The following is a 15519-nucleotide window of genomic DNA, read 5'->3' as shown; positions in this document are numbered from 1 at the left end:
ATCGCTATCAGGGCTTGGACATACACTGCTTTCCTACTAACATCCGTTGTCAAGTGGCTTATGAACCCATTGTTTCGAAATTTCCTAGATAAACACTTGTCACTAACATTCTTAAATTCAGAAGTAATTGACTTGGGGTCTGTAAAAATAGCCACTGGTCAAACTTCAATTTGAGGTCAGAAATATCTGACTGCCTCGTAGATTGCCAACAGCATGCCACTTTTGTTGGACTGGTTGTAGCTTTTCAGACACACATATGTTTTGGCAGTCGGTATTGATCTACCTGTTTGTGGCACTGCCACTGACTGACGCTGAAGACTATAGCCAAGTGAGTAGGAGATACCAGATGAGCAAGTGGCACTGCCCGACTTAAGTTCACCTGAGGGTCACAAAACGTCTTGTCAGTTTCAGGTGTCCACTTAACAGGTTGCCATCCTGAGGCATCGCAGGCCACAGGTGCATCTGTGGGAGGTGTCTGTACAACTGCCATTGCTAGGAGGTGATTGTGGTACAGATTTACTGTCCCAAGAAAGCTTCCCAGCTGCTGGTAATCTGCAGATTTTGACAGGTGTTGTAGTGTTGTAATCTTCTCTGCCAATGGGCGAATGCCTGTCGATGTAACAGTATGGCCAAGAAAAGTGGCCTGAGTCTTCCTAATGATGCATTTGTTTTTGTTTAGAGCTATTCTATGATGAAACAACAATTCGCGCACCTCATACACATATTGTTTGTGTATACACATATTGTTCATGTATTTGAGCATTAGGAGAGAACACCAAAATGCCATGCAAGCAAACGAAACAAACACTTCAATCACGAAACACTGCCACAGCTGCACTGCATTTTTCAGACCAAAAGTCTTCAATAATAATTCAAGTAAACCGACTGGTGTAATAACTGCAGTCTTTGGGATGTCACTAATCGCTACTGGCTGGAACCCTGGTTATATTGCAGTTGAGAGTCAAAGATGCTAAAGACCTTCATGCTGCTTAGCTTTCTGTGTGTTTATCACCAGATACCTGTCTGGGATTGTTCGTGCCTTAATGCATTGTCATCGCCAGACAACGTCCAAAAGCTGTCTTTTTTGTGGACTAAATGTATGTGTGAAGACCATGGGCTGCTGGACCAACAAATCATTCCAGTCTACAACATCTCCTCAAAAGTGGACTTAGTCTCCATCAGCCATTCAGGTGCAATTCTGCATGCACTTAATATAACGTGTTATCCAGGTGTAGTGCAGATGTCATGCACCATATTTTGATTTAGGCCATTGTGGTGAGTCTCTATCTGTAACACACTCAACGGTGTAATTGTGTGGTTCTGTGCTGGAGCTGTGATGTTTGCCATACACAAATATGCGGTTTTGATTCTCTGTAATACACTATCAGTGGGGAGGCGTTTGGTCCCTGAAACTGCACTGTTGTCAGTTGTGTTCAGTAAGCATGTTCCCTGCTTGTCAGTTGTTAACCCTTTTACGGGCTGAGGGGGATGCACTTCCCACTAAATATATTTCTTTACAGCATTATAGGGAATATGTGTTACCACTTCTGTACATTCCTGGCATCTAGTGACAGTCTGCAGCTGTAGTTTCCATTTGTTGTGAAGTACAGCCTTCAGGACCATAGTAAGTATATATCCTACTAATCAATGGTGTTTTAATGGTTCTTGAGAAGTGTGGTTAGCACCAAGGTAGTTTCTGGAAAGAGCTTGGGAAGTATTCTTACCACAAAATTAATCTGTCATTTGTGGTTCTTGGGTAGCATACTTACCACTCACTTAGGTGTATCCCAAAGCTTTTGGGAATATCTTACACCTCTGACTATACATCTTGTGGTGGTACACTGCACCAGGTGTATGAAAACTGCTACAACAGTCACTTGGTGTTTTGCATTGGATCACTGCTGTCATCAGAACACATTATTGTGACCTGTATCAGCCAATACCTTCATTGCATTATAAAGTTTTCAGGGTTGTTTTCACACTGTGGTAAACAAACTTTAATATTGATAACAAACATTTTTTAAATAAAGTAAAATAAAACAGAAAAAATTGTTCATTATTTCCTATGTGTAACACCAACACAAAACAGGTCACAAAAGGGAAATGGAAAATCCGTTTACCACCATAGTTTTAATATCTCACGAAAGCGCCATGGTGATATATATACTGCCATAGCTTTTGGCCTTAAATCATTAACATAAAATTATGAAAAAGTAAATGTTGTCCATTTATCATAATTCTGATGGGATAGCAAAAAAGTTATCTTCTCTGAGTTGCTACAAAAACAGTGCCCTGAAAGGGTTAACGCAATGTGAGTGAGGAAGTAGGTGCCTCAGATAGATTCAGAGATGTTAGAAACTATAAATGACTAAGTGAAACAACTGGAAAATCGACCTTGAAGCTGAATACCTAGCTGCTATAAGTGTTGACTGCAGAGTTGGCTCTGAGCACTATGGGACTCAGCATCTTAGGTCATAAGTCCCCTAGAACTTAGAACTACTTAAACCTAACTAACCTAAGAACATCACACACACCCATGCCCGAGGCAGGATTTGAACCTGCGACTGTAGCAGCCCCGCGGTTCCGGACTGCAGCGCCAGAACTGCACGGCCACCGCGGCAGGAGATTGCAGAGTTATTAACCATTTTCAGCTGTGCTTGGACATCCTTTTGCTGCCTGGTGCGTAGCTGGTAGACATTCTGCTGATGTCAGAGCCAGTGTCTGTGAGGAATTTCGTGCCTACCAGTATATGGCTGTCTAACACACCTAGTCTTTTTGATGCAACAGAAAATCCACATGGAAATGGCTGTTTAGAATAGTGTTTAGACAATGCATTGCTACTGTGGACACTACTTGGGTAACTGGATGGTGAAATATACTTCTCAACAACAAGTTGGTCAAAAAGTTTGTGATATCAGCATATCCCATCTGCGTTGTCCCACTGTCACCGTAATTTCCATGGAGGTGGCGTTGGGTTAAATTAGTCTCATGGTTTGACCATTGGCGCCCCTTTGCTGGTGCTGGGCACGCAAATGTGTTGACAGCACATCAACTGTTGTTCTTAATCTTTTGATTTCATCGCCTTGGGTAAGGTTGGCAGCCATAGGTTGCTTACAGCCAGCGAGTTCGTCAATATTGTCGTCGTCACTGTTGTGGGTCACTCTACCTTTACATAGTTCCTATTAGCCTCATATAATGTCAGTGGTGTCCATACTTGTGCTGCCCATTGTTACTGACAGATATATAGTAACAATTCCTCAGACACTGTGACGTTGTCTATTAAATTGTGTAGATGTCGCCAGAACTCTGATGGTCTCTTGTCACGTTTCTCTTGATTTATGACTTGTCTGATCCTGAGGTCTGCAGATTTTGTATAGTGAGAGTTTGTATTTTAGTTTGTTGTAAGCTATATTTGAAGATGGGAGCACTGTAATGCCCAAAAGTAATGCTGTGGTTTGTTGGCCCAAACATTTCTCAACAAGGTAATTTCTTCATAGTCATTGATCACTTCTTGTTTCCAAAATATGTTTCCCATTGCCACAAACCATGATTACGATTGGGTGGGCATAAATGGTGGAGCCCGTAGTTTCAAGTGTAGCACTGATGATCTGCTGTATTTGGCAGACAAATAGTTCATTGCTTCGAACTACGGTCGCGTTGTGGACGAGCTCACCGACGCCATTAACATTCCTGAGTCTGACCTTGAGTCTGATACTGAACAGGTTGTGTCACGTTCGCAGTTCTATTATAGATTTCGTCATTACATAATGTTGCGACATGGAAGAATTTACCTGAGCTGACAGTGTTTCGGAAGTTCGGTTTAACATCGTCTTCCACTTCACCAAAAATGTTCACTGCACTATGGTGGGTGGGTGTTGCACAGTTAGGGCTGTCTTGGTTACACTGCACAGGATTCGTGTCCAAATCTGGCAGGAGAGCAAGCCTCAAGACCAGTATGTCATTGCAGAGTTCTTAATCTTGTCAATGATGGGGCAGAATAGCCTGTGGTTATCAACCATTGTCTCTATTTGAATTTCAGCCATTTATATAGAGCATAGGTCACGGGTAAACACGAAAAAACAACGTGGATGCCAGTTGTGTTTCCTGATTGGTGATCCATATTCATAATCGTACTGAATTTCTAAGTGCACAGAATTCATTTTTAATTCATCAACGAAGATCTAAAGGAACGTATGGCAAAGGAAAGGCAACAAGAAGTACTGAACTTACAGATTACGCCAAAAATAACAAAAGTGCTTCCCAACAAATTTCGCATGTAGCCTATGCATCGATGTTCTCACGACAAACAAGTGCAAAAATGTATCACAGCTACAGTCTTACTAATGCTACACGTGTCGCAGACCACATCATAGTACTAAATACTGTTCTAGCAAAGGACGAAAAAGGAGTACGTTCGTCAAAAAATAACTAGAAAGAAAATATAACTAGATAAAAGGTCAGAACACGAGAAGGCCTTTCTCAGAACAAACATATAAAGTCTACGAATGGGAGATGTATTTAGATCGTCGTGTCTCAACTCACATCACCTATGATGGAGGGAAGCTTCGTAATGCCAAGCCATGTAATAGCTCACTGGTCAGTGTGGCAGACTTTGGTTTATTAGCAGAGAACTCTGCAAGTGTTAGTATGAACTTGTATATCGATGATAAAACAGAACCATTTAACGCCATTCACATCCCAAATTGAGCAGTGAATTTGCTCTCAGTTAAATCGTAATCAAAGGGTATAAAGTGACTTTTAACAAAATAGGTGAATTCGTCTACGATGCAGAAGGTCAAGCAAGTGCCAAAAAGTCGCCTAAGAATAGCGTCTGTTGTTTGAATACACGTGAAAAGAAACAAAGCTACTATACAAAAAGTAGTGGTTCCTACGGAAGCAGAGGCTAGGACTCGTGAAACGTAAAAGTATGCCAAAGTTGGCAAGGATTTCAGTTGGTCTAAATGAAGGTAATGTGGCCAAGGTAATGTGCATTATGGGAAAACATCATGTCAAGCGTTCAAAAATTGTGTCTTGGACTTTGTTTATTCTGATTTTTGTGAACCAACAGAAAGAGCATCTATTTGTGCAAATATTCATCTTCTCACATTTATTGTTGATTTTTCAAGATGCAAATCGAGCTTAGGAGGAGGCTGTGGTCTCCTTCTATTTGTTAATAACAAATTATGGGAGGCGTTCAGTGAGTAATTGACGCATTTTTTCGGTCAGTTTCGGTTGAAAAAATACAGAATTTGTTGTGGGACGTTGTGAAATATTATCGCTTCGCCCCTGTCATTTCAAGAATTTCTGATTGTTGGCGCCTCTATAAGTAGCCTTCAAACTGGCGTCTGTAATGGAGGTGCATTCCAAGCAGAGAGGTGACATTGAGTTTCTTTTGGTGGAAAACCAAGGCATCACAGATATTCATAGGCGCTTGTAGAATGTCTGTGGAGACCTCACAATGAAGAAAAGTACGGCATGTCATCGGTCGAGGCATCTGCCAGGACACAACCTGTCGGATCTCTCAAGTGCCGTCATCTCATTTGAGGACATTGACGAATCACAATCAAACGCCTTACTGAACAACTGGACGTCTCTGCTGGTAGTGCTGATACACTCGTCTGCCAGTTGGGATACTCAAAGGTGTGTGTTCGCTGGGTGCCTCGCTACCTAACATACGTCCATGAAGAGAAGTGGTTGCATGTACAAGGGTAATAGAGGCAATTTTTTGTTGTACGTCATCACAGGTATGAAAAATGGGTTCATTGCTTCGAAATGGAAGCAAAACAGCAATGCATAGAATGGAGTTGCACCACGTCTCTTCTGAAAACAAGAAGTTCAAAGCTGCACACTAAGCTGATAAACTCAGGACGACGGTATTCTGGGACACTGAGGGGGTTGTTGTATTTGATGTCCTCCCTTTTGGTGATCAACTCGGAAGTGTATTATGCTTCCCACAGAAAACTAAAGAAACGACTTCGGTATGTTCGTTGCCACCAAAATGCATTCGAATTTTTCCCTCTCCATGACAACACAAGGCCTCACACAAGTCTATATACCCAAGAAGAGTTAACAAAACATACTCATCCACCCTACGGCCCAGATCTCTCATCTTCTGATTTCCATCTATCTGACACATAGAAGCATACTCTTTGCAGGAAGCACTACTTTTATGATGGGGAGGTTCTTGATGCAGGGAGACGTTGGCTTCAGTGTCGACTAGTAGGTTGGTGCCATGAGGGGAACCAGGCCCTAACAATGACGGCCTCAGGACCGTCGCACTAAACGGAGGTTAAGCTGAATAACAGGGCTTTGTAACCAAGAGAATAGTGAATAATACAGTGTATTGTAACCCTGAATAATACCAACCTGCTTTCAGAAACAAAATGTGTTACATTACTTATTGACTGCCTCATATGTCATGTCACTCAATTTCTGTTTGTTAATAAAAATTTAATATTTCGTCGTTCGAGGTACCAGCAGATGACACAACCAGGCAGATACGTAGATGCTTCCATATTTTCCACAATTTTCTGCTTTGTCCACAATTTTACATATTTGATCCAGTAACACTTGTTCCGACTAACTGCTATAGACGTTGCATCGATGTCAAGATGCTCTCAGCCTATCACACTGCAGTATGAGTCTGAAATATTTATCCTTGCTGTTGAAGCATCCACTCCCCACATTCAGCTTTTATAACTGGGATGCCTGAGTAGACCCCACGGAGAGATGTTGTAGGCTGTTCCCATTAGTTAATAACGAAACATGTTAATTCACATCAGCTAATCTCTATTCGTTAATAAAAATTTGTTAGTATGTCATTCAATGCACTAGCAGAGGTCCGCAAGCAGATACATAAGTACTCGGTGTCATTATTCACAAATTGTGCACATTTTCACCCATTTGCCTCAATTTTTCAAATTTTACCCAACTACGAGTTCCGACCCACTGCTCTAGATGTTGTGTTACACTGCTGCATCGTGTTGATCTCAGCCGATCACAATGCAGCATAGATCCAATTTATTTAACACTGCAAACCACAACTTCATTACTAGTGTGTGTGATGTTATAGTTTTAGAGACAAGCACGTTTGTTGAAATAATAATCTCGCTCATATAAATAGCATTATAGAAAATTCTATAAATACTACCAATTTCCAAACAAAGATACTGTATGTATAATAAATACCACACTAAGAGACAAACAGCAGCTAAGTCGCCGTTCCACTAGTAGATTATGTGATGTCACAGAAAAACTGTGATTCTTAAAGATACTGTGTATGGCACAACACTACAAAAAGTATGCATCCAGGTTTCACTACGTTTTTTGATATTTTCATTTTTCCGCTTTTTCGATATTAAACCATTTTATTCATTTATAAATGTACAAATGTATACATGTTTTTATAGCTTACACAACAAGATGTGGCTTACTATTTTTTGTTTATACCATCCAGCTTTGATACTGACAACCAATCCAGCCAGCGTATCTATTAATTCCGCCAAATGTCAAAACTAAGCACCAAAACCAACGATAAACTCACACATACATAAGTAGTATATTGGCACTTTGAGCACCATCAGAGTCGCGTTTTTGATATTCCACTTCATCTGTCCGCTAGTGTCAGATAAACCATATCCATAATCATTTGGAATATTAAAAAACAGCTGCAACTGCGCACAATTTGCTCATATACTACTTTCCCAGGATTTTTAATGTTCAGAATGAATGCAAATATCTGGATTTTTCCTTGTTAGTTAGTTAACGAAAAATAAATATTTGGATTTTTGCAGTCTAGTTAACCAAATATTTATAATCAGCTGGGACATCAGAAAAAACAACTATTTATCTACAGGAGGGTTAAACTTATCTGCCTGAAAATATTCAATATTTGGGATGACACATCAGACCCATCCCAGAAAGGATTTGTCCTTTGGAAAATATTGAGTATTTTGATAGATAAGTCGAACTCCTCCAACTGTTTGCTTATATCTTCTAAAAATTCAAAAATTAATATAAACATAAGTTTTCAGTTAATATTCTGCTTTGTAAATTGTGTGGTTAGTTCCTTTTATCACACATAATTACATAAGCAAGTATGTCATTCAGAATGTTATCATGAAAAGTGGCACATAGTTTCATTGTTGTTTTCCGTGTAGCCAGAACATTCATTCTTCAAGTGATATTTATAACACAGATCGCATAACTGAATGTGTTTACATTAACATTAACATTTGCATTTAATTGTGTTCCTATTTTAGAAACTCGAAAAGCTTCTAAAAATTCATTTTGTTGATCGAGATTCTATAATTCCTGAGGAAAAACGTCATTTCTACCATTCTGAATACAGATATTCTGTAGTTTAACATGACCAAACAAAGAAGAATCGATGAATAGATTATTTTTACTTTTTGTCTAGAATACAACGAAGATGGAATGTAGCATATCTAATTCTGCAGAATTATAGTAATTAGTGATATCTAACTCGACATTTCTCATTCCACTTAATTCTCAATTGTTTGTGGTTCAAAGAAAGATATGGGAATTTTCAGATATTTTAGCCCTTCTTGTTCTAGTTCAAGCGAAAATTCTGCTTCATATTTAACCATGCCAACATGGATTACCATCAATTCCACAACAATTTTACCTTCTTTTGGAGGTGCATCTTTTATCGAAACACCAGCATAATTTCTATGAGGCCACCTAAGAAGACCATCTCCACCACTTGAATTCCAAGTGAAAATTACTGTTAAATCTTCTTACCAAATTATTTCTTTAAATTTTTAAAATCTATTAACAGCTCTAATTTGTAAAGTACTTCGTTTTTTCTTACTTTTTATTTCTTCATTATTAAGAATATAACATTACCAAGTTAATCTGTTGGCTAGAGATGATGTTAGCTGAATAAGAGCCAATGAAGAAATAGAAGGACGTTTCATTGTAGATAAAATATTGTTTCCTTTCTTTATGTTGATAAACTGAAACAGTTTTGCCACATAATTATCCATTAATTTCTTATTGTATTTTCTATATGTTGGATAATCTGTGCCATCAGCTTAAGTAATTCTGAAATTGATATAAAGCAGAGCATGATTAGGATGAATCCATCCATCTCCAATATTTATATTAATCTCCGCTTCTTTGTTAACGAGATTTAAATTATGTTTAGTTTTCCCATTCACCAGAAATGCGTAAAACACATAGTTTTCATCCTTATTCATTTGTAAAAGGAAAAAATCATAAAGACATTTTTAAAGTAACTGTTACAATTGCACCTTTGAAGTTGACCAAATTATTATTTTCATAACTCATAGGAATTTTTATATCTCGTATAGTATCAAATGGCTCCATGGTCTAGGGGTAGCGTCCTTTATTAGTAATCGAAACATCCTTGGTCCCAGGTTCTAAACCTCTCACCACTTCATTAATAATCAACATTGGCAGCTGAAGATTTCTGGAGTAATAAATCACCCTCATTCTGCCCAAGACCTTGTCGAAGAGGCTTAGCAGTGGACAGAGGTTCAGGGCACTCTCTTGTCCTTGTGTTGGAAACTTGCCCCTAAAGGCGGAAGTATTAGCAATTATCAAAGGCATGAGACTGCAGAAGGCAATGGGAACCATTGCATTAAAGACATATAATGAGTATCCACAACACATGTGGACTGTAACTGCAAAAGTCTCATGATGATTTCTCCATAGACAAGAGATTCTGGAATAGGCCCCCATTCAGATCTCCAGGAGGGGTTTGCCAAAGGGAATGTGACCACAAGAAACAGATTGAATAACTAACAAAAGGATAACATTCTATGAGTTGGGCATTGAGCAGAAAATAATATAATGGGAGTAGGATTCATTACGAATAGGAAGGTAGGGCAGAGAGTCTGTTACTGTGAACAGTTGAGTGGTAGTGTTGTTCTTATCAGGATCGACAACAAACTAACATCGACAATGATAGATCACATATACATACCGACATCTCAAGCTGAAGATGAAGAGATAGGGAGGAAGTATGTGGGGATATTGAAAGGGAAATACAGTGTGTACAGGAAGCTGAAATTGTCATGAGTTGCAGGGGAAGGAGTAGAAGAAAAGGTTACAGGAGAATATCGGCTTGGGACGAGGAATGAGAGAGGAGAAAGACTGATTGAGGTATGAAATAAATTTCAGCTAGTAATTGCAAATACTCTGTTCAAGAATCAGAAGAGGAAGAGGTATACTTGGAAAAGGACAGCTGATACAGAAAGATTTCAATTAGTCTACCTCATGGTCAGATAGGAATTGCAAAATCAGATCCTGCATTGTAAGGCATACGCAGGAGCAGATATAGACTCAGATCACAATATAGTAGTGATGAAGAGTAGGCTGAAGTTTAAGAGATTAGTCAGGAAACAAGTGGGATGCGTAATTATTAAGGAATGACGAGATATGCTTGATGCTCTCTAAGGCTATACGTACAGCAATAAGGAATAGCTCAGTAGGCAGTACAGTTGAAGAAAGGAAATCTCTAAAAACGGCAATCACTGTAGTTGGAAAGGAAAACATAGGTAGAAAGAAGGTAATTGAGAAGAAACTGTGGATAACAGAAAAAAAATACTTCTGTTGATCGATGAATGAAGGAAGCACAAACATGTTCAGGGAAATTCAGGAATACAGAAACCAAGTCGCTGAGCAATGAAATAAATAGGAAGTGCAGGAAAGCTGAGCTGTAATGGCTGCAGTAAGAATTTGAAGAAATCGAGAAATAATTGATTGTCAGGAGGACTGACTCAGCATATAGGAAAGTCAAAATAACCTTCAGTGAAATTAAAAGCAAGAGTGGTAACATTAAGAATGCAATGGGAGTTCCACTGTTGAATGCAGAGGAGAGAGTGGATAAGTGGAAAAGTACACTGAAGGCCTCCATGAGGGGGACGATTTGTCTGATGTGACAAAACAAGAAACAGGAGTCGATTTAAAAGAGATGGGGGATCCTGTATTGGAACAGAATTTAAGAGAGCTTTGGAGGACTTAAGATCAAATAAGGCAGAAGGGATATGTAACATTCCATCAGAATTTCTAAAATAATTGAGGGAAATGGCAACAAAACAAGTATTCACTTCAGTGGTAGAATGTATGAGTCTGGCGACATACCATCTGACTTTCGGAAAAAATATCATCCACACAATTCCAAATACTGTACGAACTACCAAGTGCGAGCATTATCGCACAATCAGGTTAACAGCTCATGCATCCAAGTTGCTGACAAGAATAATATACAGAAGAATGGAAAAAATTATGGACATGCTAGATTACTATCAGTTTTAAAGAAAAATCAAGACTTTTCCTACAATCTGACACACCTGAAAAAGCGTTCGGCAAAGTAAAATGGTGCAAGATGTTTGAAATTATGAGAAAAATAAGTATAAGCTAGAGTGAGAGTCATGTAATATACAATATGCATAAGAGCCAAAAAGGAAGAATAAGAGTGGAAGACCAAGAATGAAGAGCTTGGATTAAAGATGTGTAAGACAGGGATGTAGTCTTTCACACCTACTGTTCACTCTGCACATTAAAGAAGCAATGATAGAAATAAAAGAAAGGTTCAGGAGTGGAACTAAAATTCAAGGTGAAAGGATATCAATTATACAATTAGCTCAAGACAGTGCTACCCCGAGTGAAAGTGAGGAAGAATTACATGATCTGCTGAATGGAATGAACAGTCTAATAGTCTAATAAGTAAAGAGTACAGACAGAGAAAATCGAAGAAAGGCTAAAGTAATGGGAAGTATCTGAAGTGAGATAGTGAGAAACTTAACATCAGGATTGATGGGCATGAAGTAGATGAAGTTAAGGAACTCTACTACCTAGGCAGCAAAAGAACCCATGATGGACGGAGCAAGGAGGATATCAAAAGCAGAATAGCATGGGCAAAAAATGCACTCCTGAACAAGCGAAATCAACTAGTATCAAACACAGACCTTAATTTGAGGAAGAATTTCCGGGTAATGTATGTTTCGAGCACAGCATTGTATGGTAGTGACACATGGACTGTGGGAAAACCGGAACAGAAGATAATCAAAGCATTCGAGATGTGGTGCTACAGATGAATGTCGAAAACTATGTGGACTGGTAAGGTAAGAAATGAGGAGAATCAGAGAAGAAAGTAAGAGGTGGAAAACACTGTAGAGGAGGAGGGACAGGATGATAGCAGATCTGTTAAGGCATTAGGAAATGATTCCTGTGGTACTTGATGGCTCTATAGACGGTAATAACGGTAAAGGAAGACAGAGATTCGAATACATCCAGCAAATAATTGAGGGCATAGATTACAAGTGCTACTCTGAGGTGAAGAGGTTGACACAGAGCTGCATCAAACTAGCCAGAGGACTGATGACTCAAAACAAAAGTATAAAAAATCGCAACATTTATAGGATGATGTGGTTCATAAATTATTGGTCCTCGAAATATTGCATTTGGATTCAAGGAAGCAGTAATAATTGTTTCTCAATGAAGAAGATCAATGTGTTTAACAAACATTCTGTTAGTCACAGGTTATTTATATTGATTAATTTCAACAGAATAAGTTTAGGAACATTGTTAGCAACGTTTTTTTTTAATTGGGCTCAATAATTTGGATACTAAATCCAAGCACACTTCCAAGGCTATGTTTTTCATCCATTAATAATTTGACATCACTCTCAATAGCTCTATTTAAAATTTTATCTTCTTTAATGTCAATATTTGTCTTTTTCGAATGAATTAATGTATCTAAATCTCTTAAAATATATTGACCTTTAGGAATTTCTTTCATTTCTCCATTGATATATAATTTAATATTTCTCAATGTCATATTTATACTTAAAAAGTTGTAAAAAATATTACAGTGATCATAGGAATGGTTAATCTTTTTTTGAGAATTGGAGAGTTACCACTCACCTGAAAAATACAACTCATTTACTAGCAATAAAAATTACATAAGTAAATGACAGATTGGGAACCAAAAATAATAATTCCAGAGACGAGTCCAAAAAATAGACATTGTAGCTTCTGCCAAATTCTATTTGTTGTGTGTTAATTGAATGAAGTGAATGGGGAAGAACGACATTAACGATCGATAATTATATTTTAGCCCCTGGTTTGCTGAACCTGAACAAGATAAATCATGTGTATGTGTGTTCTACATATTTGGATCAACCAAAATACCACGAATTGAAGATAGACATCATGAGAAGGCTGCTGCTTTTATTGAAAATAGAGATGCAATTACCCTTTAGATGAATGAGAGGATAATTCATTTACTTTATTTGATGATTTCATTCTCGAAAATCGGGAAGTAGTCATAGAATATTTTACTAGAGGAAGATATAAAGGAATAGATTGTTTTTATTTAGCTCAAACATGTTCAAAAATACCGAAAAATTAGTAAGAGCTAATGTGAATTTTCTAAATAATTTAGACATAATGACGCAGATTTAAATCATATTTAATACTAGTTTGCTGGAGGTGATTTATGATTTGATGAATTTTTTAAAAAACCTAAATGTTGAACATATACGATGATCATAAACTATGAGCAAGAATATTTAACATAAATGATGAACAAAAACGTTGAACATTAAACAACAATATAAAATGTAAACATTTATTGTTTCTTATCTTTAATAAAAGTCTGCGAAATATGATTCCCCTGAATGACTGAGTACAACTTCTTTGTACAACCCAGAGGTTGTTAAGAAAGCTAAACAAATTAGAAGAGTAGAAGAACATTTGAAAGGTGAGCTTAATAATATAAAAACAACTCAGGTTGGAATTTGACAAAATGAAAAGGAAGAACGTCCTGTTGTTGATGCAATCGAACAATTTAAATTAAGAATTGAAGGATTAGACGATAATGTGTTAAGAGCAATTGAAGAAAATATAGGAGGTGAAAAACAGATGGTTCCTTATCGCTATGAAAAACACGATTATATGTTTCCAATGCCAACAACATCATCTGACTCATCATTTGAAAAGAGTTTGTTCCAATAGATGCTTATGATACAATACTATCACCTCCAAAGAGGCATTTGGAAAAGGAATTATAAAATATTGAACAACAGGAGAAAGGAAAAAAGACGAAAAGGGCAATTAAAGGACTTGTCAAATATTATACATTCTAGGCCCATTACATGTAAATGTTGTTTATGAAATCAGACCCACCAATGATGATTATTTTGTTGGAACTGCAGAAGCTACATTTGATTGTGATGATTTCATAATTAAATATAACAATACATTTGCACAGAAGATTATTGAAGCTCTTAACAGAAAAAGAATTGCATGACACTGATTACCCACAAAACAATATAAATAATTATAAAGAAATAGCAATCAACACAAATTTATTTTATGACAAATGTGAGGCTGATAGTAATAGATTCAAACAAGTATGGCATATAAATGGATTAATGTATTGTTTCCTTCGTGGAGTGAGACAAAAAGTGATCAAAATGCAAATAAAAGAACAGGTTCAGGATTAATTAAAAATGTTAAGAAAAGCAATCGAATATGTTTGGATGAATGATATCTGTCATTTAATCGATAGATTGGCAGTAATTCATGGCAAAGAAATAGCGGTCAACAAAAATTATCATAATGAAACAGTTGAAGTTACACAAATGTTAAGAAATAAATGTAACGATTTCATTAATTGCAATCCAAAAGGAATTAAGTATTTCATTAGATTTTTGAGTAATCTTCCTCATACGTTTTGGGATTCAGAAAACTATAGAAAAGGGTTAGTTAATACTTTAATTAATATTCTGCCTTTTAAAATATATCTTCTTGGATATAATTATTGGGGTCCAGGAACAAAATTAAAAGAAAGATTTGCATATGGTGATTAAGGAATTATTCAAATAGACCAAAATTGTAAAAAAGTGATACTATCTACAGGGATAACAAAGATTTGGAAAAAGATGAAGTAGATAAAGAAGTTCAATTAGCTGCAAAACAAAGAATGTATGGCAAAGACATTTCATTTAGTGAAAAGTTAATGGCAACAGCAGTTGGAGGAATAATCTTTGGAAAATTGGGAATGAATATTTAACATGACGAAAATGGGTGGGGTTTATAAATTCTTTATTAATTTTTAATCTGAATAAATGAATAACTGTTAGCACTGATTATACTTTTCTACTTAGTAGCAAGACAAAACCAAAAGTAATTAAGATTAAACAAAACAAAAAGCAATTAAACAGTATCGGTCATTTCTTAACTGAATCTCAGCTGAGAAAGAGAGAGAGAAAAATTACTGGAAATTTACTCATAACATTATATGTCCCTGTTGTGAAAAAATATTGAATATCTAATGAGAAAGGAAGAAAGTAAAGGGCTGAAAATGCATGTAGGCGATTCTGTTCCAATTTTACTCTCAGAGTTGGGAGTAATTGGTTCATTAGACATTGGTGTACCTGGTAATGCATCATTTGTTCACAATAATCAAAAATAAAGAATTAGAAGAACAGAAAAGACAATTTAGCAATGGGAAAGGCAGCTGGC

General features: G+C 37.1%; 1 protein-coding gene across 1 annotated transcript; it reads right to left on the bottom strand.

Annotated features, from left to right (window-relative positions):
• Window positions 1-244: 244 nt before the first annotated feature.
• LOC126267849 (uncharacterized) lies at window positions 245-742 on the bottom strand. The gene has a single exon (XM_049973158.1). The coding sequence runs from the start codon at window positions 740-742 to the stop codon at window positions 245-247; it is 498 nt and encodes a 165-aa protein (XP_049829115.1).
• Window positions 743-15519: the final 14777 nt, after the last annotated feature.

Source organism: Schistocerca gregaria, chromosome 4 (genome assembly GCF_023897955.1).
Source record: "Schistocerca gregaria isolate iqSchGreg1 chromosome 4, iqSchGreg1.2, whole genome shotgun sequence".
Taxonomy (NCBI): Eukaryota; Metazoa; Arthropoda; class Insecta; order Orthoptera; family Acrididae; genus Schistocerca; species Schistocerca gregaria.
The sequence above is the reverse complement of the archived record's forward strand: the minus strand, read 5'-3'. Positions and strand labels throughout refer to the sequence as shown.